Below are 27,292 nucleotides of genomic sequence, written 5' to 3'. Positions count from 1 at the left end.
AGAAAGGCCCTCGTCGACCACTGGGCTCAAATCCAGAACCTTCTTGCTGTGAGGCGACAGTGCTAATCACTACACCACCGTGCCGCCCTGAAAATATTATGATTATTTAAAGTAACAAATATGTTACGTGATTATTTTCTTTTTTAAATTACAGACTATTTTTCATCTCATCTCATTATCTGTAGCCGCTTTATCCTGTTCTACAGGGTCGCAGGCAAGCTGGAGCCTATCCCAGCTGACTACGGGCGAAAGGCGGGGTACACCCTGGACAAGTCGCCAGGTCCTCACAGGGCTGACACATAGACACAGACAACCATTCACACTCACATTCACACCTACGGTCAATTTAGGGTCACCAGTTAACCTAACCTGGACTGTGGGGGAAACCGGAGCACCCGGAGGAAACCCACGCGGACACGGGGAGAACATGCAAACTCCACACAGAAAGGCCCTTGCCGGCCACGGGGCTCGAACCCGGACCTTCTTGCTGTGAGGCGACAGCGCTAACCACTACACCACCATGCCGCCCCCAGACTATTTTTATTTTCAAAATTTAATTTCATAATTTAATGACATCTGTTTTGACCTGCTTGAAGGACACGGTAATGGAGCTGATGAGCCGCAGCACAACAAACTTTCAGGATTCCTTTAACTGCAACAACTGTTGTTATTATAATAATAATAATAATAATAATAATAATAATAATCGGGGCGGCACGGTGGTGTAGTGGTTAGCGCTGTCGCCTCACAGCAAGAAGGTTCTGGATTTGAGCCCCGTGGCCGTCGAGGGCCTTTCTGTGTGGAGTTTGCATGTTCTCCCCGTGTCCGCGTGGGTTTCCTCCGGGTGCTCCGGTTTCCCCCACAGTCCAAAGACATGCAGGTTAGGTTAACTGGTGACTCTAAATTGACCGTAGGTGTGAATGTGAGTGTGAATGGTTGTCTGTGTCTATGTGTCAGCCCTGTGATGACCTGGCGACTTGTCCAGGGTGTACCCCGCCTTTCGCCCGTAGTCAGCTGGGATAGGCTCCAGCTTGCCTGCGACCCTGTAGGACAGGATAAAGCAGCTAGAGATAATGAGATGAGGTAATAATAATAATAATAAATATTGCCTAAATAAATAAATAAATAAATAAATATATAAAAACTTTAAAATGGACCATTTTGAGTACATGGGGGGGGGGGGGGATAATAGTAATAGTACAGCAAGAATTCACCATTCTACTGTGTTTTTAAGTTGGATAGTATAAACACTACTGCAGTGTCTACTTCCACCACTATTACTACTTGGTCTCTACCGTAATTTCTGTGTCCTGGAATCCTACAATGCCTTGTGTTGCTCACTTCAGCTGACTTCATAAACTTAATTTTAACTGGACAAAATGTTTGATGTGTTGCAAAAAAGTTATTGTTGACAAATTACTTTGACATAAGAGGGTTAAAACACTTCGAGGAGTAGTGCGTTTCATGGCATAGTGCAACACCATGTTATTGATTATTGTTCTACAGCTGCCTGACCAGTCATGATTTATTCATGCTTCAGAGACGTACCGTTAAAATCCATGTGATATGTGATAGAAACTTCTTCTTCTTTCGGCTGCTCCAGTTAGGGTTCACCACAGCAGATCATGATGATCCGTATATTTGATTTGGCATAGATTTTTACACCGGATGCAACCCTCCTCAATCTATCTGAGCTTGGGACCGGCACTAAATATGACCTTGCTTGTACAATCCCAATGGCTGAGTATTTTTACCTAATCTACATGTCTTTGGACTGTAGGGGAAACCAGACCACCCGGAGGAAAACCACACAGACACGGGGAGAACATGCACACTCCACACAGAAAGGCCCAGAACCTTCTTGCTGTGAGGCGACAGTGCTAACCACTACGCCACCCATGATATGTGATATAAACAATAATCACATACTGCATGTACTGTAGTACTATGTGGACATTACCCATCATTACTACCGTGCATGTGATTGCTGTAAATGTTCCATTACAGTGCAAGATAATTTTCATTTCATTACGAGATTTCAATTTCTTCAGTTTTGAGACTGAGACAATTCTTGATTTTACACAGCAGTTCAAAGATGGAAGAAAATAACCTGTACTGACATACTGAAACTGAAGTTATCGAGTTACGTTAATATTTCTAGTTTCATAGTCTGGAAAACTGTATCCCTGTCTCTGAAATCACTCACTCGTTCAATACTCCCTACTCCCTGTCTAGGGAATTAATATATAGAGGACTATATAGTGAGCTCATTGGTAAAATGAAAAAAAAAAAAAACGCTTTCGGGCACTAGTCCATCGCACTGGTATTTACGGCATTACTGTCGCACAATTAAAACGTGCCAGATCAGTCGGCTGGTGGGTTTTCAAAATAATAAATACATGCAAGTATGTATTTTTGTGATAAATACATATTTTACTGGGCGTATTTCCTACATTAATCAATAGAAAGTACCTGCATCTTTCAGTTCTTTTAAATCAAGGCTGAATACTTTCTTCTTTGCCGCTGCCTTTTCATCTCATTATCTGTAGCCGCTTTATCCTGTTCTACAGGGTCGCAGGCAAGCTGGAGCCTATCCCAGCTGACTACGGGCAAAAGGCGGGGTACACCCTGGACAAGTCGCCAGGTCATCACAGGGCTGACACATAGACACAGACAACCATTCACACTCACATTCACACCTACAGTCAATTTAGAGTCACCAGTTAACCTAACCTGCATGTCTTTGGACTGTGGGGGAAACCGGAGCACCCGGAGGAAACCCACACGGACACGGGGAGAACATGCAAACTCCACACAGAAAGGCCCTCGCCGGCCACGGGGCTCGAACCCGGACCTTCTTGCTGTGAGGCGACAGCGCTAACCACTACACCACCGTGCTGCCCTGCCGCTGCCTTTTATTAAATCAAATTTGAGACTTTTAATTTGATTTCTTTCAGCGCGACCGCAATGCATGATGGGATATATTGCTTTGGTTAGTGACCATCGGTTGTACAGTACTTTTCATGATGCATTGTGGGATACTTTGAGTGCACTATATAGGGTGTAAATAATCCTCACTAAGGTTTCGGACAGCACTACAAAATGGCGTCGCCACTATATAGTGCGCTATATAGTGAGTAGTGAGCGATTTCGGACACAGGGTATATCTCTCACTCACACAGTTGAGAAGCAGTGGTGCTCTAAACATGAGAGAGATTTCATCTTGCCTGTGGGATGGCCAGTTTGATAGGCTTAAACACATACAAACGCAAACACTCACAGATTTATACACACAGATATATACACACGAACACACACATCGAAGCAGTAAATTGGAGGTTGACAGAAATGGGAGGAGGTTGGAGGCAGGGAGTGTTTTAGATAGAGAGAGAGAGAGAGAGAGAGAGAGAGAGAGAGAGAGAGATATGAAGCTATCCATCATCCACCTGCCTCTGACACTGGGCGTCACACTACACATTGCAAATTATACAGCTACTGCCAGAGTCACAGCCTGCGCTCTCTCTCTCTCTCTCTCTTTCTCTCTCTCTACCATATGCTTTCTTTTTCTTTCTGTGAAAATAAACAGATACAAACGTACATTTAGAGGGAAGTCACAGCGATACACACATCGTTCTTTGCCATGTGTTCTGCTTTACCTTTCGGCAAAGCTTCATGACAGACTGGAAAAAAGGCCACACCAGCACTGGAACACACATCATGGAGGGACATTTGGTGTGCGTGTGTATGGTGGGGGGAACAGGAAGGGACACATGGTCCTTTGTTTACATGTTTATGTAATCACTGGTTTCGGTGAACTCTTACACTCATACAAACCAGTGACATTAATGCCTAAGCATCAAAGCTGTGTTTAATATTGGACTGGGACTCAAGCTGGAATAAATCACCATGGTCAACGACCACGTCAGTGTACAGTTTCTGGACCCTTTTGCATGTTTATGGTCTCAACCTAGAGACCATCAACCTTTCCTAAGCCACAAAAGTCTGAATAATATTTGGACTTCATTATATCTGCTTGTAAACGAACATAATCACATTTCTAAAGCCTGTACAGTATGCAAACACCAGTCAGTATGTCAGTGTGGTGTTGGAGGGAGTTAGTGAGCTCAGCCATCCAGCCTCTCTCTCCAGAGGGAATGAGGTCAAATGTATTGCCGAAGGACGCCAGGACACAGGTTATGTTTTGCACGGTTGGGATTTGATCTCTGAACCTCTGCAGTGTTTTACCGATATAGCATTGTTCAGGTGTAATGCAGAGCAGCATTCAGCTGTCAGTCGTACCTGGCACTCCTGGAGGGGTTTTGAGGAACTTGCCGTTGAAATGCTGAATCACCACATCACATTTCTCAGTGGACTCCATCCTGAGAGACCGAGAGAGAGAGAGAGATATTCAGGAGATTTGTGACTAGTCTAAGTTTTAGAAATGACTCAGCTTTCAATATGTTCTGTAAGAGTTCAGATGAATTTAACACTAATCTCAAATTGCATATTACGACGTCAATCAAGAAATGCATATTCTATGTACTACTCGGGAAGATCGAGAGAATAGAGTACTTCAAACACAGAACTAGTTTGCTGAATTCAGTTATATCACAGCTCGGTAGAAATCTCATTTCAGAGGTGTTGATTAATTCTCTATAACAGCAGCTCTGATAATAATACTGCCTTCAAGGCTATTCTCAAGTTTATATTAATGCAAATGTGATTGAGGTTTTTTTTTCAGTAGGAACAACAAACTCAAAGAGACTTTTATAGTAGATACTCATAATTTAAATCGAACAACAGATTATTTATGTGCTATATGTTATTTAACAGAGAAAAGGGAATAATCATGGCTATGGTTAAGCTTTGGGAAGAGATTGACTGTTTGTAGCAGCTAGAACATAAATGATGATAGGAGCTAAATTGTTTCGCACAACATTAAATAAATCTATATTTCAATAATTTGGTTCCGAAACGAGATAAATAAACTGTGATAAAGTTGAGAAAAAATATTTTCTTTAAACAAAACAAAAAGGTAGCATGGAAAGCACTATTTTCTGTTTAAAACTTTAATATAACACTATGAGGTTGTAATAACATAAAAAAATGCAAATCTAGATTTTGATATTTGAAATTTTATTAAAAAAAGTTTTTTTTTTCCAAAACGTGATAAATCCATTAGATCAATAAAAACTATTTGTGTGTGTGTGTGTGTGTGTGTGTGTGTGTGTGTGTGTGTGTGTGTGTGTGTGTGTGTGTGAAATATAACTAGAAACAAAAAGAAAAGTTGATCTACACATATGCCCGGCTCTGGACTTGGACCATCTCTTATATTAGACCACATATTTTCCCAAATTACATTCATCTTGTTGTCTACAAGCCCCAATCTATTTTACACACAAAGCTCTGAGGAATGTTAATAGACCCAGTCAGATGTTTACATGGAACCTTTAAAAAAATATGGATAAACTTTTTATTCTGAATGATGAATTTAGAAGTTTGGACACCTTGTACAACATGTACAGTTAAAGTTACAGTGGAGCAGAGTGCAGCGTGAAGTGAAGCTCCATACTGAAGAGAATACAGTAAAGCATCGACCTGATTTTTGATGGCTTTTGCGACCGCAGAGACTCTGATCATAAGTGCAAGGCATCATATCTCATAAACACTTGACCACCATCTCATTCATCTCATTATCTGTAGCCACTTTATCCTGTCCTACAGGGTCGCAGGCAAGCTGGAGCCTATCCCAGCTGACTACGGGCGAAAGGCGGGGTACACCCTGGACAAGTCGCCAGGTCATCACAGGGCTGACACATAGACACAGACAACCATTCACACTCACATTCACACCTACGGTCAATTTAGAGTCACCAGTTAACCTAACCTGCATGTCTTTGGACTGTGGGGGAAACCGGAGCACCCGGAGGAAACCCACGCGGACACGGGGAGAACATGCAAATTCCGCACAGAAAGGCCCTTGCCGGCCACAGGGCTCGAACCCAGGACCTTCTTGCTGTGAGGCGACAGCGCTAACCACTACACCACCGTGCCGTCCACTTGACCACCAGACAATGAAATTTGTATCTTTATTTTTATCCAGCACTTATTTTGAATTTGCTTTTAAAAAAAAAATAATAATAATGTGGGATTATTTATCTCATCTCATCTCATCATCTCTAGCCGCTTTATCCTTCTACAGGGTCGCAGGCAAGCTGGAGCCTATCCCAGCTGACTACGGGCAAAAGGCAGGGTACACCCTGGACAAGTCGCCAGGTCATCACAGGGCTGACACATAGACACAGACAACCATTCACACTCACATTCACACCTACGGTCAATTTAGAGTCACCAGTTAACCTAACCTGCATGTCTTTGGACTGTGGGGGAAACCGGAGCACCCGGAGGAAACCCACGCGGACACGGGGAGAACATGCAAATTCCGCACAGAAAGGCCCTTGCCGGCCACAGGGCTCGAACCCAGGACCTTCTTGCTGTGAGGCGACAGCGCTAACCACTACACCACCGTGCCGTCCACTTGACCACCAGACAATGAAATTTGTATCTTTATTTTTATCCAGCACTTATTTTGAATTTGCTTTTAAAAAAAAAAAAATAATAATGTGGGATTATTTATCTCATCTCATCTCATCATCTCTAGCCGCTTTATCCTTCTACAGGGTCGCAGGCAAGCTGGAGCCTATCCCAGCTGACTACGGGCAAAAGGCAGGGTACACCCTGGACAAGTCGCCAGGTCATCACAGGGCTGACACATAGACACAGACAACCATTCACACTCACATTCACATCTACGGTCAATTTAGAGTCACCAGTTAACCTAACCTGCATGTCTTTGGACTGTGGGGGAAACCGGAGCACCCGGAGGAAACCCACGCGGACACGGCAAGAACATGCAAACTCCACACAGAAAGGCCCTCGCCGGCCCCGGGGCTCGAACCCAGGACCTTCTTGCTGTGAGGCGACAGCGCTAACCACTACACCACCGTGCCGCCCCGGGATTATTTACTAACACATTTTACACTCATCAGGAGCTGCGCTTTGAGGCAGTGTATAATTACATATTAAGTGATATATCTAGATCCCAGGAGGAATAAGGTGCACTCAAAGTGGAAAATAACATTGGACTACATTCTCTACTAGAATAATAATATAAATCATGAAGATAATAAAAAGAGTCCCTCCACACACACATCAAAACTGTTCATTTATTTCATTCAAAATCTCACTAAAAGACTGGGATTCTCTGATATGTTGACAGTCAGTGGGATCTGCTATTACTGTTTCCATATTTGAATGGTACGTTGTGATTGGTCAAGTCGAAATAATGTGTTTGGTGGAAAATCAGTAGTGGCACTTGTCACGTTTTGGAAAGAAAGGGGAAATACAGTGCAGAGAAACATGTCAGATATCACGTTTTACATAAAATTGATTATGGAACTTTGAATAGTGATCAAAATCCAAACTTTTTTTGACGGGAACATGTTTTTTTTTTAAATGACACATCAAACCAAACTCTTCAGTTGGACAAATAGTATAATGTGTGATATGTTAATACATTTAAAATTGGAATTGTTTGCAAATAGCTTTTTAATAAGAGAGACAACACTATGGGGTAAAATAATCACACCGCCCCTTCAATGATTATTTTTCTATAAAAAACAAAAAACAAACAAACAAACAAACAAACAAACAAACAAACAAACAAACAAAAAACAATAGCACTGTGCTTTATTCCTTACATATTAAAACTTTGTACTTATGGGGAAATCTGATCAAATCCATGTGATGTAAACAATTATTCTATTCTTCATTTGCACATGACATCATAGCTAATTATACAAGAGGCTTTGAAACGGAAGTTGGCCATGTTGGAGGATGGACACAAACTTACGTGGCGCACATTTACTGTAGAAGATATGCTCGAGAGGTTGTTATGCTCAAGAATTCCTTTTGTTTCTTGGCTATGCCGACTCTTTGTGCTGTAATTGGATGCGGGCACAACACTATTAGAAACAAGGGGATTTATAAGTTCTTTAGAATTCCAGCAATTATAAATCACCAAGGAGAAAAAAACGAGCGTTGTCCACGGAGCATAGACATCAACAGCTGTCCGACATAAACCGGGCTGATCTAAGTGATGAGAAAGCAAAAACTACACGAGTCTGCAGTGAACATTTTATCAATGGTAAGTGCTATGAACTAGTTATTAATGAAAGATCACAATATATAAGAAATATTGGATCGTTTAATAGCCTGGTCGTGCAGAAACTTGCCGCTGTCAAACATGACAAAGCCGTGATCATCGAGTCTGTGGGCCGAGAATCAAAGGCTTCTACGATTATTTCATTTTAAAAAGAGCTGTATATAATTTTTGATGCTGCTGCTTTTATTTTGCTTTTTCTTTCCATTAGGGAAACCAGCTGATCTCTACAATTTTACAGATCCAGACTGGGCTCCAACACAAAATATGGGCCACAACAAAATCAAAGGTGGTAGTAAAGCAGGAGCTCAAAATGCAAGGCTTATAGAGCACAGAAAGAAATGCAAAATTATTGAAGAATATTCTCAAACGGGGCGGCACGGTGGTGTAGTGGTTAGCACTGTCGCCTCACAGCAAGAAGGTCCAGGTTCGAGCCCCGTGGCCGGCGAGGGCCTTTCTGTGTGGAGTTTGCATGTTCTCCCCGTGTCTGCGTGGGTTTCCTCGGGGTGCTCCGGTTTCCCCCACAGTCCAAAGACACGCAGTTAGGTTGACGTGGGGCGGCGTTGAGCTGAGGTGCCCTTGAGCAAGGCACCTGACCCCTGACTGCTCCCCGGGCGCTGTGTGTGGCTGCCCACTGCTCTGGGTGTGTGTGTGCGCGTGTGTTCACTGCTTCAGATGGGTTAAATGCAGAGAATGAATTTCACTGTGCTTGAAGTGTGCATGTGACAAATCAAGGTTTCTTCTTCTTCAGTGCAACTTGATTGCCTCATTATGCTAACTTACTTTATGAGTTTTATCCATCCATCCATCATCTGTAGCCACTTACTCTGTTCTACAGGCTCACAGGCAAGCTGGAGCCTATCCCAGCTGACTATGGGTGGGGGGGGGGGGGGGGTACACCCTGGACAACTCGCCAGGCTGACACAGGTGGGGTTTACATTAGACCGTATCAGCGGATCATCAGATTAATGTTTTTAAAACGATTAGTGTGCACACAGCAATGCCAATACACGATTCGCGTGCACATAGCAACGCCAATACACGGATACGCTCGGCTCCGCAGGCATCCTGCACTCCAAATCACTCTGCCCTGAACAGCAAGTGCCCTCTGGAGGGTGCGCACTCCGGCTTTGCGCAGCTCACAGAGCGCACGAGTATAGCGCACGAGCAGTGATTTGGGACTGAGCCGCTGTGTGTGAGATCTCAGTGCATGTCGGGCATGCGCGTCACTTACCACTTGCAAGTGGAAGGATGGCAAGCCTAAAGACAATCATAACTACACAATGGGCAGTATTTGCATCAGTATTTGCAGTATTTTCATACTTTTATACTCTTTAATGAAAGGTGATACAAGGTGGAAGTCCGCGCCGTTTTTCAGCAGTCGTGTCACATGACCAACGCCAGCGAATCAGGAAGGTGGATGTCACAGTGACGCTGTCCAATGACGACGCCAGCTAGAGCTCAGCACAGCGTATCCGTGTATTCTCAATGTTTACACAGCACCGGACCAGACACGATTTGGATTGAATACGTGGACGCTGGCGGATTCCTGTTTCCCGGCGTTTCCAGGCATTTTAATGTAAACGGACAGTGCATCCGTGAAGAAAACAAGACAGATACGGTCTAATGTAAACTTGGCCACAGAGACAAACAGCCATTCACACTCACACCACCAATTAACCTGCATGTCTTTGGACTGTGGGGGAAACCGGAGCACCCAGAGGAAACCCACGCAGACACAGGGAGAGCATGCAAACTCCACACAGAAAGGCCCTCGCTGGCCACTGGGCTCGAACCCAGAACCTTCTCGCTATGTGAGTTTTAATGAACTCAAAATTTTAAGGCAACCAAGTTACTCACTTTTTAATTCAAAACAACAAATATTTTTTACAGTGTGGATAACTTAACCAAAATTACTGCAGTGCTTATTTCATTTGCTTGTTTTATTTGTTTCTTTCAATTTAATGCAAAACCTGGTTTCTGTTTCACTTTACATTTCGTTAACAGCAACAGTTCTGAGAAGGAATCAGAAATGCAGATATCTCATTATCTGTGACAATTCCCCCTTCTGTCTCATGCATGAAGGAACATGTTTGTGCACAAAAGTATCCAGCACTCCACAGTTAATTTGTTTGGCCAATGAAGGTACATCATCAAAGTAATATCATGCATGTTTTCCCATTTGTCAGTGTGAACACCCTCGACAATGTGGTATATTGAAACCTTTTATCAAAATATATCTAAATATATCTAAGTCCTATCTAATATCTCCACAACCTTAAATAAAAATAAAAAACATACAGCATGCATTTATGAATTTAATCCGACTAAAATATTAAGCACATTTTTAACATTTTATTCTTCATCTTTTTTATGTTGATATAATTTATACTCTTGACATTGTTTATACTTGTTTGAAACCAATTCAATGCAATTCTAATGACTTAATCAGGATCGTAATTAATGATAATAATAACTGCTTAATGGCAGAGGTTAATTATGAGCTTTACACTTTTGTTCACAGAGGCTCTGTAGGTTTAGATGAGAACCATAGGGCTGGAATGATACACATGCAGACAGTTTGAGACAGAGTTCATGATTCAATCTAATAGATTGGGGGGGGGGGTCACAGGCAGATAAACATAATGTGTATGTCTGTGACAGGCAGATTAACATATCAAAGAGAGACAGAGAGAGAGAGAGAGAGAGAGAGAGAGAGAGAACATGCAAAGGTTATTTATTGTCATCCACACAACAACGGCAACGAGATGTTATTTAAAAATATATCGCGTCCAAATGGGCAACTATCAGTAAAATATCAGGTCCATATGGCAACGCAACGCTTGCTGAAAACGATGCAATACACATGCCACACCTCTAGGGGCGCTGTAAGACGGTCCCTTCGGAGACACCAGAACAATAGAAGAAGTAAGGACGCATGCGCATAAACTATTATGCGCAAGACTTCATATTAGCCACAAAGTCAGGAAAATCTGTTCGTAAAATTACATTATAATGACCAAATACAATGAAAAGTATTTTTCCAGTCTCACCTGTGAAAGGTAATCCCATGTGATCTCGTTTGGACGGTAAACCTGTTGGTACAGTTAAACGCAGCTAATCTTTATTCTCCGCTTTGACCTATCCAAAATGGCGGCGAGGATGACGTATGATTCTACGCAGAAGGCGGCGTCTTTAATGGTCCGGAATAAATTGAATGCTACACGTTGATGGATTAATTTGTTGTTTCTCACCTGTGAAAGGTAATCCCATATGATCTTGTTTGGACGGTAAACCTGTTGGTACAGTTAAACGCAGCTAATCTTTATTCTCCGCTTTGACCTATCCAATATGGCGGCGAGGATGACGTATGATTCTACGCGGAAGGCGGCGTCTTTAATGGTCCGGAATAAATTGGATTAATTTGCTCCTCTACGCCTTTTTTGAGGAATGTATTGTCGGACTTAAATCAACATCTGAAGAGGTGAGATCGCTCCTTTTTTCCCCTATTTTTGCTGGCGGGATTGCACCATTACATAATAAATATTCACATTGAAAATATTTTGTAAGCGCGTTTCATGAACCAAGTTATAGGATTTGTTGACAACTCGCATCGCAATGAGAAGATCATTGGCACTACTGGTGTTAAGAATCAGACCATTTCATAAATGAATATTTTGCTGTAGAGCTGCAGTGTTTGTACAATTGCATGTTTTTGCTTCACTATTACTGTCACTATTCTGCTTCTTGCATTACTACTGTGAACTAACACTGAACATAATAATAATAATAATAATAATAATAATAATAATAATAATATCCAAGCTCGTGTTTCACTCTCACTAGTGCTCTGTAAGGCTTTTTCCTGGTGATATTCGTTACACTTCTACCCGGCGTGAAGCACTCACAGTCATGTGGTTGTGACGTCATTGTAAACAAATCCGTTCTACTCATCCAGACGACTTCACAACGGCAACGTTGCCAGATCTTTCCACTCTGGAACCCGTTCTCAAAAAGATTGCATTTTGGGCACCCAAAACGCCGGTGCCGTGTGGACGCCAGGCCTAAACGATAAGCAATTGTATTGGAGTCACCTGAATCCGTTGCCGTGTGGACAGGGCCTTAATGTTTGTCTCTTGCATTTAAAGCCTGGCTATCTAGTGTGTTTGCACTCTTCATACATGTCAAGTTATACGGTTTTCCCGTATTTTGTACGGGAAAATGCAATTTTTTGGCTAATACGGCGTACACTGATTTTCATACGGGAAAATTACATTTTGTATCAGAGATTTTTTCCGTTACTCCGAGAAAATTTTCTTAGCATCCACCATTTATTTTTTCAAACACGCATGCCCAATGAAACGGAACTATTTTCGATTTATGTGGTTTTATACTTGCACGTGGTTTTCTTGGTCACTTAATTCCATCGGCTCGGACTGCCCAGACTTCTGTGACGGCTACAGAAGTTATGTTCTGCCAATTTCTCGTGGAACACAACATCCCCCCGACTGTGGCAGACCATTTTTCACAGCTAGTGAAAAAAAATGTTTCCCAATTCAAAGACTGCACAGGTAAGCATTTGTGGGGAATTTTTAAATTATTTTAAAAAAAGTTTTTACTGTTTGCATGTAGGAAAGCTTCCTCCATTATCATGATAATTTCGGGAGGCGATACTGGGAGTCACCGTTTATACAATGGCAACTGTAGTTACCCGGTGATTTCTGGTTTTGCTTCCCAAAACATTTAAATTGCTGATAGACATTATATGTAGACACAGATGACCAACACCCATTACTACCATCAGTCATCAGTAAACTGGAAAAGTACTGAATGAAGAGTAATGGTGGTAACGACCATTGGTAACCTGTCTCTAAAATGTGCAGTAGGGGATGGAAGCAATTTAACACCATCTACATGTTTGCCGTGCTCTGATTTTCTTTTATTGACCAGGAAAATAATAGATGTATATTGGGGAAAGGTCTTCGATGTAAAAACTGCTCTGGGTGTTGCCAGGTTTCCAATGCTGAAACAACTTTTTACTGCTTTGCTGTGCCTCCCACATAGCAATGCAGATTGTGAGAGGGCTTTTTCATTGGTTAGGAAAATTCATACTGAGTACAGAAAAAATATAGCTGCAGACACATTAACTGCATATCTGCAAATTAAAATGAACTGTGATGAGGAGCTACAACTGCTACCCAAGCAGTGATATTATAGCTAGTGCCAAATCTGCAACATCTTTGTACAACAAAGAACACTCCAAAAAGGAATAAGATTTAAATTCTTGTTATAAATTACTGGGAAGATTTTCAATTTAACTTCATAATTTATTAATGTTTTCACTTCTCCTTGTTTACATAATATACTTGATGTGGTTCAGTCATCTTTAGTTGGATCTAACACTGCTTGCGGTGTCAACACTTTTTTTCTCAAATGGAACTTTTACTAACCTTCATTTACTGTTTGACATCATTATATATAATTTATTACATGTAACCTACTATTTTAATTAACATACCTACTTAGTACTGCTGTTATATTTCAAGTAATTTTCTTTGGCGGAATGTAATATTGTAGGTGATGTCAACACTTGTCAAATAGAACTTTGTGTAATTTTTATGAACTATTTAATATTAATGCATTTTATTTGCAAAATTTACATCAATAATTCTGGTATTACTGATACAATGTACCGTATATTAAATAATTAAGTTTATAGTTCAGTCATTCTCTTTAGTAGATAACTGTTTATTTGACTGGACATATAGTCCTTTTTAATTTGGTTGTTTTCTCTGGGATCTAAAATTACTTTTTATTCAGTACATGTTTATTTGATCCCTTTAACTTGATGCAGTGTGATAAATATGCCTATTACAATAGGAGTGTATAATGTGGAATAAAACAATTGGTGCTTTGGATTATATATTGGAATTTTTTCTTGTGTATAAGGGCTCATGGGTGTATGTAAGGGAAAAGTACAGATTTTGTAAGGGCATGGGTAACTAAAGGTTGACATGTACAGTATGTGTGAGGCCTCATTCAGCTCTGTTCACCCAATCATGGCTGAATGGCTAATTGGTTGGCTGGTGCGTGCACACACACACACACACACACACACACACACACACACACACACACACAGAGTGGTGAAGCGTGAGCGTGAGTCTCTGCTGGGATCTCTTACACAGCCAGCGACCCTGAACACCAGCCAACACACCCCACACGCGCCACACGGAAGAGAGTGAGGCAAGAAAGAAAGAAAGAAAGAAAGAAAGAAAGAAAGACTTGTACACATTTACAGTTCAAACATCTGAAGACATTTTGCACTACTGAGTAGTTATAGTTGTGGTCAGAAGTTTACATACAGTGACATGAATGTCATCTTCGATATGAATATCATGGCAATATTTGGGCTTTCAGTAATTTCTTTGAACTGTTCTTTTGCTGTGGCAGAATGTACAGATTTAATTAAAAAAAGCACGAGAATTGGTGCACAAGTTTTAATTTTCTTTGGGTTTTCTGAAATCAACACAGGATCAAAATTATACATACACAGTCAAAAATGTACATACGCTCACTTAGATTATTAATTCAGAGGTGCTGCAACTTCCAAAATGTCTCTTATCTTGCCGAGGCCGAGGTCTCTTAACTTCCTGTTAGTGATCATGATTGACTACAGCTGGTAGTTTCTCTGTGCCTTCATAAAAAGGGTTTGTTTACAGCACTCATTGGATTGACCAACACACAATACAATGGGAAAGTCCAAGGAGCTCAGTGCAGATCTGAGAAAGAGGATCGCAGATATACACAACTCCGGAATGTCTCTTGGAGCCATTTCTAAACAACTGCAAATTTCAAAATCAGTTCAAACAATTGTATGCAAGTTATTGTGAGATGTAGTCACTTTGCCAAGCCACTTTGCTTCAAGAAAACCCAAACTGTTACCCTCAGCTGAAAGGAAATTGGTTTGGATGGTCAGGAACAACCTGGGAACCACCATGGCACAGCCCTGCCATGAACTGGAAGCTGATGGATCACTGTCTACAGTTCAGATCACCATGGACTAAGAGGCTACTATCCAATAAATAGCCCCCTGCTCCAAAACTGACACCTTCAAGTTTCACTAAAGTTTGAAGCTGACCACACAGACAAAGAAAAAAGCCTTCTGGAGGATAGCTGTATGGTCAGATGAGACAAAGATTGAGTTGTTTGGCCACAATGACCACCATGTACAGAGGGACACTGTACCAACTAGTGATGGTGGTAGGATCATCATGCTCTGGGGCTTTGGGGCTGTTTTGCTGCCAGTGGAACTGGTTCATTGCAGAAAGTGGATGGAATAATGAAGAAGGAGGACTACCTCAGAATTCTTCAGCATAAACTATCAGAAACCTGAACACGACTTGGGACTTGGGAGTTACAACAGGACAATGAACCCAAACATGCATCAGGGCTGGTTGTGGAGGATAAAGCAAGCTAATATTAAGCTTAAAACAAGTCCTGACTTCAACCCTATTGAAAATATGTGGACCGTGCTTATAAGTTGAGTCCATGCCAAGAAAAAAAATTAATTGAACTCTACCAATTCTACCATGAAGAGTCGTGAAATATCCAACCAGAATTCTGCCAGAAGCTTGTTCATGGTAAACAAAAATGTTTGGTCAAGGTGAATCTTGTGAGGAGACATTTTACCCAAATATTAGGTGTGCTGTATATATATTTTTGAGCCTGTATGTATAAATTTGACCCTGTGTTGATTTCAGAAAACCCAAAGAAAATTAAAACTTGTGCACCAAATTCTAGTGTTTTTTTTAATTAAAGCTGTATGCTGTACATTCTGCCACAGATAAAGAACAGTTCAGAGAAATTACTGAAAGCCCAAATATTGCCATGACATTCACATCCAAGATGACATTCATGTCACTGTATGTAAACTTCTGACCACAACTGTAGGTTAATGACATGAACACACACACACACACACACACACACACACACACACACGAGCTAGTGTGTGTCTGTGTCCATGGATACCTGGCAAAGCCGACTCCCCGGCTGACTCCGTTGGCATCCCGTAGTATCCGTGTGGAGATGACATGGCCGAAGGGCTTGAGCATATTCTCCAGCTCCTGTTCATCCATGGACACAGGCAGGTTGGAGATGTACAGGTTAGTAGGATCCTGCTCTTGTTGCTGTGAACACACACACACACTATACATGAAATCATCGAACAGGATTTTGTACTCTCTTTAATGATGCCAATATGCCATGCATTTCTGTACAGACCAGGTTGCATTACATTTCTACATTATAATTCCAGTTAAAAACAACTTTGAGAAATCATTAGTGGAGAAGAAACACATGGATCTTTTTTCAGCACCCGCTCTAAAAACACATTCCTTGGCAGCTTTGTTGTCTTCATGCTCGTAGCTGGTTTTATGTGCAAACTTGCAGAATTTTGTTGGCCCGTCTCATTTCAGCGTAATTGTCCCCCTGCTCTCTGGCTGAGCTCTTGGGTGATTATTGGATGGAAGGATAAAAGGGCAGCAGAGGGAGGGGAGGAGGGAGTTGTTGAAAGTAAAAGCTGTGTGGAAATAAGGAACAGGGGGAGATGGAGGGATTGTGTGCCATTCGACACACACCAACCTTCAGCTGCTGGAATTTTACTGCTCTAGGGAGAACCTCTCCCAATGAGAATGTGAGCCATAGTTAATAGAGAACTGGCAGGAGAAAAGACTGGGGGTGAGTGTCAAGAGTTTACGGAGCTAGGGTGTGTGTGTGTGTGTGTGTGTGTGTGTGTGTGTGTGTGAGTGAGAGAGAGGGAGAGAGAGATCCTTATTTCACCTGCGCTGGATCCTGTGCCTAATCTTGAAATGTTCTTTACTTTTCCACCAGAAAAAAATCAGGTTTTCAGCCAGAAAAAAATGGGCAAAGTTCCTGCACTAAAATGCTGCTGGTTTGGAACTAAGAATTGGTGACTTCAGTGGATTTGGGAAACTCAAACCCAACTAACAGGGAACATTATTAGTACATTCGGCAAGTATTTGATCACACAACATTCACAATTTAGGAAAAGTAAGGAAATGTTTGCATTAATGTTCCTCCAGCTCTCATATTGTCTCCAAATTGTAAAAATGTTTATAAATGTTATATAAAAACCCTTTTCCAAACCCCCAGACTATACCCGGCAGATTGCAATTCTTTGAAGCGGAGTCCTAGAACCATAACACTCAGAACACGTTTTACAAACATAAAACTATTTGCTATTTCAATTCCCACCATTAAAATAAGATGAGTTTTGAAAGATGTAACATTTGAAAATTAATTTTTGAAAATATGAGGAAAAATTTAATACAGGAACTGCAAATCCATGGTTCAGGGAAGAGTACGGTGGCTGGGAAGTGCAAAGCAAAATTGTAAAATGTGAAACACTTTTACATTTTATGGAACGAAATTACATTAGCAAAACACTTTTACCAAAGATAAAACAAACTTACATCTTAGAAAACAAATGGATAAGATGAGAAACACTTTTACGAGCACTGAGACAAATTTACAAGTGGCTGAACACTTTTACCCGTCCTGAAACAAATTTACAAACGAAAATCTTCACAGGAGGGGAATGTATCAAATGCTACAAGTGACCCGGAAGTGATAGAGTGAGGGATCAGTTCGTGATTGTCTTCTATGGAGTTTATGGTGATGGAACATCAACTGTGACCGAATGATGTTTTGCCCCTTTTGTAGAAAACACATGAACCGCTTAACGTGGTTCATGTGGACGATATCTAGAATTTTTAAAGGACACGGACCAGACAGAAGGACCAAACGCACAGGGAACAAGACAATGGCTGTGTCCGAAATCACTCACTCATTCACTACTCCCTACTCACTATATAGGGAATTCTATATAGAGGACTATATAGTGAGTAGTGAGTGATTTTGGACACAGGGAACATGAATTGACCGCTGACTCTATCACTTCCTGGTCACCGTACTTCTGGGTCGCTTGCGACATTTGGTACATTCCCCTTCTGTGAAGATTTTCGTTTGTAAATTTGTCTCAGGGATGGCACGGTGGTGTAGTGATTAGCGCTGTTGCGTCACAGCAAAAGGTCCGGGTTTGAGCCCCGTGGCCGGCGAGGGCCTTTCTGTGTGGAGTTTGCATGTTCTCCCCGTGTCCGCGTGGGTTTCCTCCGGGTGCTCCGGTTTCCCCCACAGTCCAAAGACATGCAGGTTAGGTTAACTGGTGACTCTAAATTGAGCGTAGGTGTGAATGTGAGTGTGAATGGTTGTCTGTGTCTATGTGTCAGCCCTGTGATGACCTGGTGACTTGTCCAGGGTGTACCCCGCCTTTCGCCCGTAGTCAGCTGGGATAGGCTCCAGCTTGCCTGCGACCCTGTAGAACAGGATAAAGCGGCTACAGATAATGAGATGAGATGGGAATTTGTCTCAGCACTCGTAAAAGTGTTTCGCATCTTGTCAATTTGTTTTCTAAGATGTAAATTTTTCTGTCCTTGGTAAAAGTGTTTTGCGAATGTAATTTTGTTTTATAAAATGAAAAAAAGAGAGGAGAATTCGACCGATAGTCGAACCTCGGATCCAGGAGGAACAATGCGGTTTTCGTCCTGGTCGCGGAACACTGGACCAGCTCTATACCCTTCATAGGGTGCTCGAGGGTTCATGGGAGTTTGCCCAACCAGTCCACATGTGCTTTGTGGATCTGGAGAAGGCATTCGACCGTGTCCCCCGTGGTATTCTGTGGGGGGTGCTTCGGGAGTATGGGGTTCGGGGCTCTTTGCTAAGGGCTGTCCGGTCCCTGTACGAACGGAGCAGGAGTCTGGTTCGCATTGCCGGCAGTAAGTCAGACCTGTTCCCAGTGCATGTTGGACTCCGTCAGGGCTGCCCTTTGTCACCGGTTCTGTTCATAATTTTTATGGACAGAATTTCTAGGCGCAGCCAGGGGCCGGAAGGAATCCTGTTTGGGAACCACAGGATTTCATCTCTGCTTTTTGCGGATGATGTTGTCCTGTTGGCTTCTTCAAACCAGGACCTTCAGCATGCACTGGGGCGGTTTGCAGTCGAGTGTGAAGCGGCTGGGATGAGAATCAGCACCTCCAAGTCCGAGGCCATGGTTCTCGACCGGAAAAGGGTGGCTTGCCCTCTCCAGGTTGGTGGAGAAGTCCTGCCTCAAGTGGAGGAGTTTAAGTATCTCGGGATCTTGTTCACGAGTGAGGGAAGGATGGAGCGTGAGATCGACAGGCGGATCGGTGCAGCCTCCGCAGTGATGCGGTCGCTTTACCGGTCCGTCGTGGTGAAGAAGGAGCTGAGCCAAAAGGCAAAGCTCTCAATTTACCGGTCGATCTACGTTCCGACTCTCACCTATGGTCATGAGCTTTGGGTAATGACAGAAAGAACAAGATCGCGGATACAAGCGGCTGAAATGAGTTTCCTTCGCAGGGTGGCTGGGCGCTCCCTTAGAGATAGGGTGAGAAGCACAGTCACTCGGGAGGAGCTCGGAGTAGAGCCGCTGCTCCTCCACATCGAGAGGAACCAGCTGAGGTGGCTCGGGCATCTTTTTCGGATGCCTCCTGGACGCCTCCCTGGGGAGGTGTTCCAGGCATGTCCCCCCGGGAGGAGGCCCCGGGGAAGACCCAGGACACGCTGGAGGGACTATGTCTCTCGGCTGGCCTGGGAACGCCTCGGTGTTCTTCCCGAGGAGCTGGCCGAGGTGTCTGGGGAAAGGGAAGTTTGGGCTTCCATGCTTAGACTGCTGCCTCCGCGACCCGGTCCTGGATAAGTGGAAGAAGACGAGACGAGACGAGAAAATGAAAAAAAGTGTTGCACATTTTGTAATTTTGTTTTGCACTTCCCGGCCACCATACACTCAAAAAAATAAAACATTGGATTTACTTAACCAAGTTATGGCAACCGGTCCAACGAAACTGTGTTAATTTAGATGTATTGAATACAGTTATGTGTTGAAAAACTCAACATAACTGTATTCAATACATCTAAATTAACACAGTTTCGTGGGACCGTTTGCCATAACTCGGTTAAGTAAATCCAATGTTTTTTTTTTGAGTGTAGTAGAGAAAACAAAATATTTAATCCAACAAAATAGGATCAGTGTGTTGCTAATACTGATGCTTACAATAGTTTGTTTGCAGTCATGTGATTCCAATGACGCACAAAATCCATACGGGGGCCAGGAAGAGAAAAGCAGAATGGATGAAATGGAGGAAAGCTTAGTACTGTATTAGTTTTGACAATATTACAAGAGAAACGTATAAACAGAAAATCATGATTTGAGCAACTATAAACGAAGCAAACTTTCGGTGTTTTTGAGAGCTTGTAAAGTGCTTCCCATGTAGAAAATCACTTCCTGACTTCCATCATGGCATGACGTGACATCATATGCAAATAAGCTATACATTTTGGGAGCTACAGACAAAATAGACAGAAAAGTAATCTACTAAATGTTGTCTTGTGCCTGCCGATTGTTGTTAACGGCTGTGTGTTTTGAATACATGTTGAAGTATAAGACTATTCAAATATTCCCAATTAGAGCTAGACCTTGTAAAATTCTCCAGTTATTATTACCTTTAAGTTCTCCATTAGTAAACACACACATCTGATTAGATCATGGTTCAGTTGTTAAACTGGTGGAAAAGTGGGTTGTTTCTTAAAAAAAAAAATTCTGACCAAGCCAACACTAGCACCGGCACTATGTCAGTAGGAAAAGTGTGTGTGTGTGTGTGTGTGTGTGAGAGAGAGAGATGTACAAGTGTGTGACACAAGCAGACGGTTCTGTCCATCCCTTTGAAGCCCAGATTCGAACATGTGTGACAGTGGGCCTTGAAACGAAAGGGAAGGTGACAAATCATGAAATGGGCTTGCAAGATGAGGTGTGCGGGTGTAAAAAAAAAAAAAAAAGAGTCATAGAGGGTGCAGTGTATATGGGAAGTGAGAAAAACCTGGCAGGAGAGCGAGAAGAATATCAAGTTAGTGGGCAAGCAAGAGAAATGAAGAGCTGAAGAAAAGCAGAGAGAGAGCGAGAGAGAGAGAGAGAGAGAGAGGGAGGATGGCAGGGGTTAGTGAGAGTGATCGCTTCCTGCTGTGATTTACGAGGGCTATTTTACTGTTCATGTCTGCACTGTGAGCTGGTAAAGGTTCAAATGCAGACCAACCCTGCAGGCGACAATTACTTCTTTTTTTAAGTGACTGTGATTAAAAGAGCAATAGCACTGCTTTTTATGCCATGTAAAATGGCATAGTATTCTTCAGGCCAACCGCTCCCTCCACCCACTCTCTCTATCTCAGTCTATACACTGACATAAAGCACCTCCTTAATAATGATATTAGAGCCAGAGCTTTCAAGAAAAAAAAAAAAGAAAAGAAAAGGTTTCACATAATTTTCAATCTATTCAAATCGGAGGCTCGGAGAAGAGTGACAGGATTGTGGAGGACTGTGGCAGTTATGAGGAATGGAAACACTTTCTGAATGTCAATATCAAGAAGGGTGAAGAATTTCCTCAAAATCTGACATTGCCAAAAATATGAATGATTCATAAATTTGAAATGAAAAACACCACCTTCTCCCGGAGGACCTGTGAACAAGATTCAAAAACGGTTTGAGTTAGGCCAGGCTCTGGAAAAAACAAAAAACAAAAAACTTTTTGATATGAATCCAGAATATTCCAGCATGATTGTGCTTTGGTTTATGGCTTATGCTATCTTATGTTCCTATTCTGAAAGTGCAAGTGAAGTAAATGTGTGTAGGCTCAGATAATAGCCTGAAGACAGACTGTTTCTGCTTCTTCTGCACTCTGAGCTTTGGCTCTTATGTGCTTCACATAGACGTATAAACTGCAACTGCAATCTCGCAATGAAAGAGAATGGGATTCTTAACTTATCCAATTCTCAAATGCTGCCCCTGGCATGAATAGGCTTAACCCTTTCCGCTGTGGTAAGGACTTAAAAAGTAATCATGTTTATGCTTTGTGTGTGTGTGTGTGTGAGAGAGAGAGAGAGAGAGAGAGAGAGAGAGAGAGAGCAAGGTGTTCTGAGAATAAAGATCTGTATTATTTCCAGTGACATGCATGTTTTATACACATGCATTATGTATGTATAGTGATCTGTATGTGTGAAATCCTGTCATGTATCAGCCATGAGTATGGACATGCTAGTAGACACATGGACACCCCCCCACACACTCACACGACTAAGAACAACAGATCAAACATGCTGTCCAGTGGATCTGACATGTCGTGCACATGGGACCGATCAGAACTATCCATCAAACACATGTGCGTGCACACACACACACACACACAGCTTAGATCTGATCCTGTCACAATGTCAACACGTGTAAAATCATAGCAAAAACCTCTTTGACAAAATACTTGATAATCTTTCCAGTAGTTTCCGAATTTTTTTTTTCTAGCAGGAAAGCTGTCAAAAATAAAGAACACTTATCTACCACAGTAGCCATGACTACACATCCTGGCATCAATAAAAACAATAAGGCAAAGGGGGCTTTGATTTCAAAATTCTGTCACAGATTGGAAGAGTTAAACCGTCCTTGCCTTTGTCACTGTCTGTGTGTGTGTGTGTGTTTGAGGAGATTTCAGTAAGCATCTGCGAATGTCATAAGAGCATGTGCATCTGCTGGACCTCTCTCTGCCCTGACCAGCCTGCCTGCTTTCATTTTAATCTTCATTAATCACTCACTACACTCAGTATCACTGCTTCCTCTAGTAAACAGCGTCTACTTACAATGACAGAACATGTCCTTGAAGCAAACTTTAATACTACAAACAAATGGATTGGCTGTGCAAGTAATCTTGTGATATAATTTATGAATCTGTAATGACAGTGTTATAAATACTTAATAATCCATAAACCATTGCCTCATCAGAGAAGCTGGCGCAGATGTGAGATCAAGGTCAGATTGCTGGCTGCAGGATGACATGCTGTAGCAATGTGGTCTTAGTATTACAAGAATTGACACTGCTTCCCATAACATATCAAACTTTATAAATGGTTATGATCAGGAGTTGAGATAATAGTTATTATTCTAGCCCCATTCACTTGATATGAGCAATTCTTGGATTTCAGTCACGTGACTTTTCTTAGCGGTTTCACTTCCAGTAAAACTGCTGGTGGTCAAGCAAACCAAAACGGCTGCCGTAGTGCAAACAACCAGCGATAACTTATCAGAGTATGCTCGTAATCTAGAAGCCACTGCTGGCTTTAGATATATTCAGAAGATTGCTATGTGCAATGGAATCGACCCCTACAATCTGGGAAAGAAGGATTTGTCACACGATCTCGAAAACTACCCTTCAGTCGAGTTCCCCGACATCTCGAACTATCTGGTGTTGCAGACGTCCTTCTACACCGCAAAACAGATGAAAGCGTGGAAGAGTACGGAGGCTTACAACTTTTTTTGTACGTGGCTGGGTAAAGGACCTCGGTATCAAGTCGCTGCCGAATGAATCCTGAATTGTTTTTTCCCTTGTAAGTATGTTTTATTTAAGCGTTTTGTTCATGTCTTTACAATGAAGTGCTGCAAGTTGAAGTGTAAACAAACAACAGTTGGCTTGATTCTCGCTTGTGTTTGCGCTTATCTCTCAGGTAAATTATTCACAAAGATCATCAGAAACCCCTTTAAAGACCTGGATCTTAGTTAAACGAGACGGAGAAGAAGTGATCACGGCGCATTGTAACTGTACGGCTGGGGAAGAATTTTGTCGCGACCTTCATGCATATGGACTTTGTGAGGAGTAAACAAGGAAACAGCTGTGGACTTTAGTGCTTCGTGCCTAAAAAAAGTACCATAAAATAATAACACATAGCAAGAAAAGTACTTGGAAAACACTAACCACAGCTGAGAGGGAGATACAAACCTTTCACCAAGTGATCACTGCAAACTCGAGCATGCTTCGACTCGGCTCCCTTCGATTTCAGCGAGAGGTTCAAAACCCATCTTTCTCAACGTCTTTTTGTGAAATCCTGTGTTCGTTCACCCTTCAAGCCATAGCCTAATGGTTAGAGAAGCAGCTTTGGGACCAAAAGGTCGCTGGTTTGATTCCCTGGACCAGCAGGACTGACTGAAGTGCCCTTGAGCAAAGCACCTAACCCCCAACTGCTCTGGCAAGATTGGTGGCATACCTTGTGTCTGATTAGCCAAAGAAAACCTGATGATGTGATCATCAGTTTGGTTGGTGCCTGACTGAAACACCCTTTTTTTTATTAGTTCACAGGGAACCCTGAAGAAACTTTTATCAGTTTCACGGTTTGATTGATTTGAACAACCTAAAACAATGCAAGTATAAGGCATTTTTCATGCGAGCAATGCACTTTCTCCATACAAATGCTTTGTCAAACTGAGCTTTGGTAGACCACCAGCAAAAGTTTTGAATAATTAATGAGGCGGATGTGACGTCACGTGAAACCCAAGAATCGTGCGCTCTGATTGGCTACTCTACTACTAGGCTATCAACTCATATAGCGTGAGTAGAGAAAAACAAAATGGCGGAGTGTGTTGCTGAACCAACCGAGGACGAAATAAAAACTCTACTCAAAAACAAAACCCAAAAATTATCATCAAGTATTTCAAAGAAACAGAAATAGCTAAAAGAATATAGTCCCCCCCCATATGTCCTGGTCCACAGTCCAGCCCAGTCAGTGGCGGTAATGCACCTTTAAGCTGATTTTCCAACTGCTAAAAAAACCCTAAATAATAATAATAATAATAATAATAATAGGGCGGCACGGTGGTGTAGTGGTTAGCGCTGTCACCTCACAGCAAATTACATTCAAATTACATTCATCTTGTTGTCTACAAGCCCCAATCTATTTTACACACAAAGCTCTGAGGAATGTTAATAGACCCAGTCAGAGATTTAAATGGAAACTTAAGAAAGACAAGGATTTTATTCAGAACAATAAATTTAGAAGTTTGGACACTTTCTACAGCATGTACAGTTAAATTCATAGCCGCGCTCCTGGGTGTGGAGCGAAGCTCCATACTGAAGAGAATATGGTAAAACATCAAGCTGATTTTTGGAGGCATGGTGGTGTAGTGGTTAGCACTGTCGCCTCACAGTAAGAAGGTTCTGGGTTCGAGCCCCGTGGCCGGCGAGGGCCTTTCTGTGCGGAGTTTGCATGTTCTCCCCGTGTCCGCATGGGTTTCCTCTGGGTGCTCCGGTTTCCCCCACAGTCCAAAGACATGCAGGTTAGGTTAACTGGTGACTCTAAATTGACCGTAGGTGTGAATGGTTGTCTGTGTGAATGGTTGTCTGTGTCTATGTGTCAGCCCTGTGATGACCTGGCGACTTGTCCAGGGTGTACCCCGCCTTTCACCCGTAGTCAGCTGGGATAGGCTCCAGCTTGCCTGCGACCCTGTAGAACAGGATAAAGCGGCTAGAGATGATGAGATGAATAATAATAATAATAATAAAAATAAAAAACCCAAAATACAAAAAAAGCAACAAAATATGGAATGAAAGTATTTGATGGGAAGAACGTATCTTTTTTTAACAAAGAATTATTTTTATAGCATTTTCCACAAATTGCGACTGTCATTTCGCCCGTTGGTTTACATTCTAAACAAAAATTATTTTGTTGGATGTTTTGTATTAAATTTTTTAATTCATCAAATTTGCAAAAAAGTAAAAATAAAAATACTTTGTTTCTCAAAATCCAGTGAATGTGGATAAAATAAAACAATTATTCCACTCAATCTCGTCGTACATGGCTTAAAGCCAATTTGGTGCTACACGCCTTGTTGTCTATCAGCTCATGTACGACTCGATTTTGTGGAATAACTGTTAAGTGTTTCTTAATTAAGTCCCAACCTGGATGAATTGCTCCCACTAGCTGGAATTCCAATACATTTTGGATGAGACTGATTTGGCAGTTTAGTGTGTTAAAAATTTAAATCAGGTGTATGAAAGAGAGGACATTTGTCCAGTGTGTCCAAGCATGTGCGCCAACTCCAGAACAATTCCTAGAGATAGCTGCAGTGTCCAAGTACATGTCTCACAGTGCCTAGTTCCCCTGAGGATGGAGAAAACTTCACCACGCCCAGCTATCTCCCACACTGCTCCATTCATCCCGTCTGGGTTACAACCGTCACTAACAACACACACAAGAAGCCCATGCTGAGCCCATTAGCCTGGGAGGGACTGCACGCTCTAGTTGGAGCGCTGCCTGGGGAGGCCAATGCAGAGGATTTGGAACGAAACCTGGAGAGCCATACAAACATTACAGACACAATCACGGGGGGAAGAAAAGAGCTGATACAACCTATTAACTCCCATTATGGAAGAGTGTGAACATTTCCTGCCCTGACTGGGTGGTGTGCAAAGGCATCTCATTAAATGAGGCAGGCCTTTCTTCCACTCAGATTCAGATTTTAGAGGTTTAAAAGCACAACCCCTTTTACGACTTTGGATATTCGTGTAATTAATGAGGTGTAATGGAATGGAAAATGTAAGGCTGGTCTAGGAGACTATGTGGGTGTAGCAATAGCTGCTTATATACCAGTGTTACATTTCTGTATGAAAACTGGACTCTAATACAACCCCGATTCCAAAAAAGTTGGGACAAAGTACAACTTGTAAATAAAAACGGAATTCAATGATGTGGAAGTTTCAAAATTCCATATTTTATTCAGAATAGAACATAGATGACATATCAAATGTTTAAACTGAGAAAATGTATCATTTAAAGAGAAACATTAGGTGATTTTAAATTTCATGACAACAACACATCTCAAGGTGGCACGGTGGTGTAGTGGTTAGCGCTGTCGCCTCACAGCAAGAAGGTCCTGGGTTTGAGCCCCGGGGCCGGCGAGGGCCTTTCTGTGTGGAGTTTGCATGTTCTCCCCGTGTCCGCGTGGGTTTTCTCCGGGTGCTCCGGTTTCCCCCACAGTCATTGACCGTAGGTGTGAGTGTGAATGGTTGTCTGTGTCTATGTGTCAGCCCTGTGATGACCTGGCGACTTGTCCAGGGTGTACCCTGCCTTTCGCCCGTAGTCAGCTGGAATAGGCTCCAGCTTGCC

The 27,292-nt window shown here is 42.2% G+C and overlaps 1 protein-coding gene across 2 annotated transcripts in view; it reads right to left on the bottom strand.

Annotated features, from left to right (window-relative positions):
• Positions 1–27,292, bottom strand: part of rbms3 (RNA binding motif, single stranded interacting protein) — a 247,883-nt gene that overhangs the window by 73,241 nt on the left and 147,350 nt on the right. For both annotated transcript variants that reach the window (XM_060922273.1, XM_060922272.1), the window contains exons 5-6: positions 16,256–16,413; positions 4,300–4,379 (exon numbers count right to left, since the gene is read on the bottom strand). In XM_060922273.1, coding sequence (XP_060778256.1) covers positions 4,300–4,379; positions 16,256–16,413 — 238 coding nt within the window. The remainder of the gene's footprint in view (positions 1–4,299; positions 4,380–16,255; positions 16,414–27,292) is intronic.

The sequence above is a fragment of the Neoarius graeffei genome, chromosome 5 (assembly GCF_027579695.1).
Source record: "Neoarius graeffei isolate fNeoGra1 chromosome 5, fNeoGra1.pri, whole genome shotgun sequence".
Taxonomy (NCBI): Eukaryota; Metazoa; Chordata; class Actinopteri; order Siluriformes; family Ariidae; genus Neoarius; species Neoarius graeffei.
The sequence above is the reverse complement of the archived record's forward strand: the minus strand, read 5'-3'. Positions and strand labels throughout refer to the sequence as shown.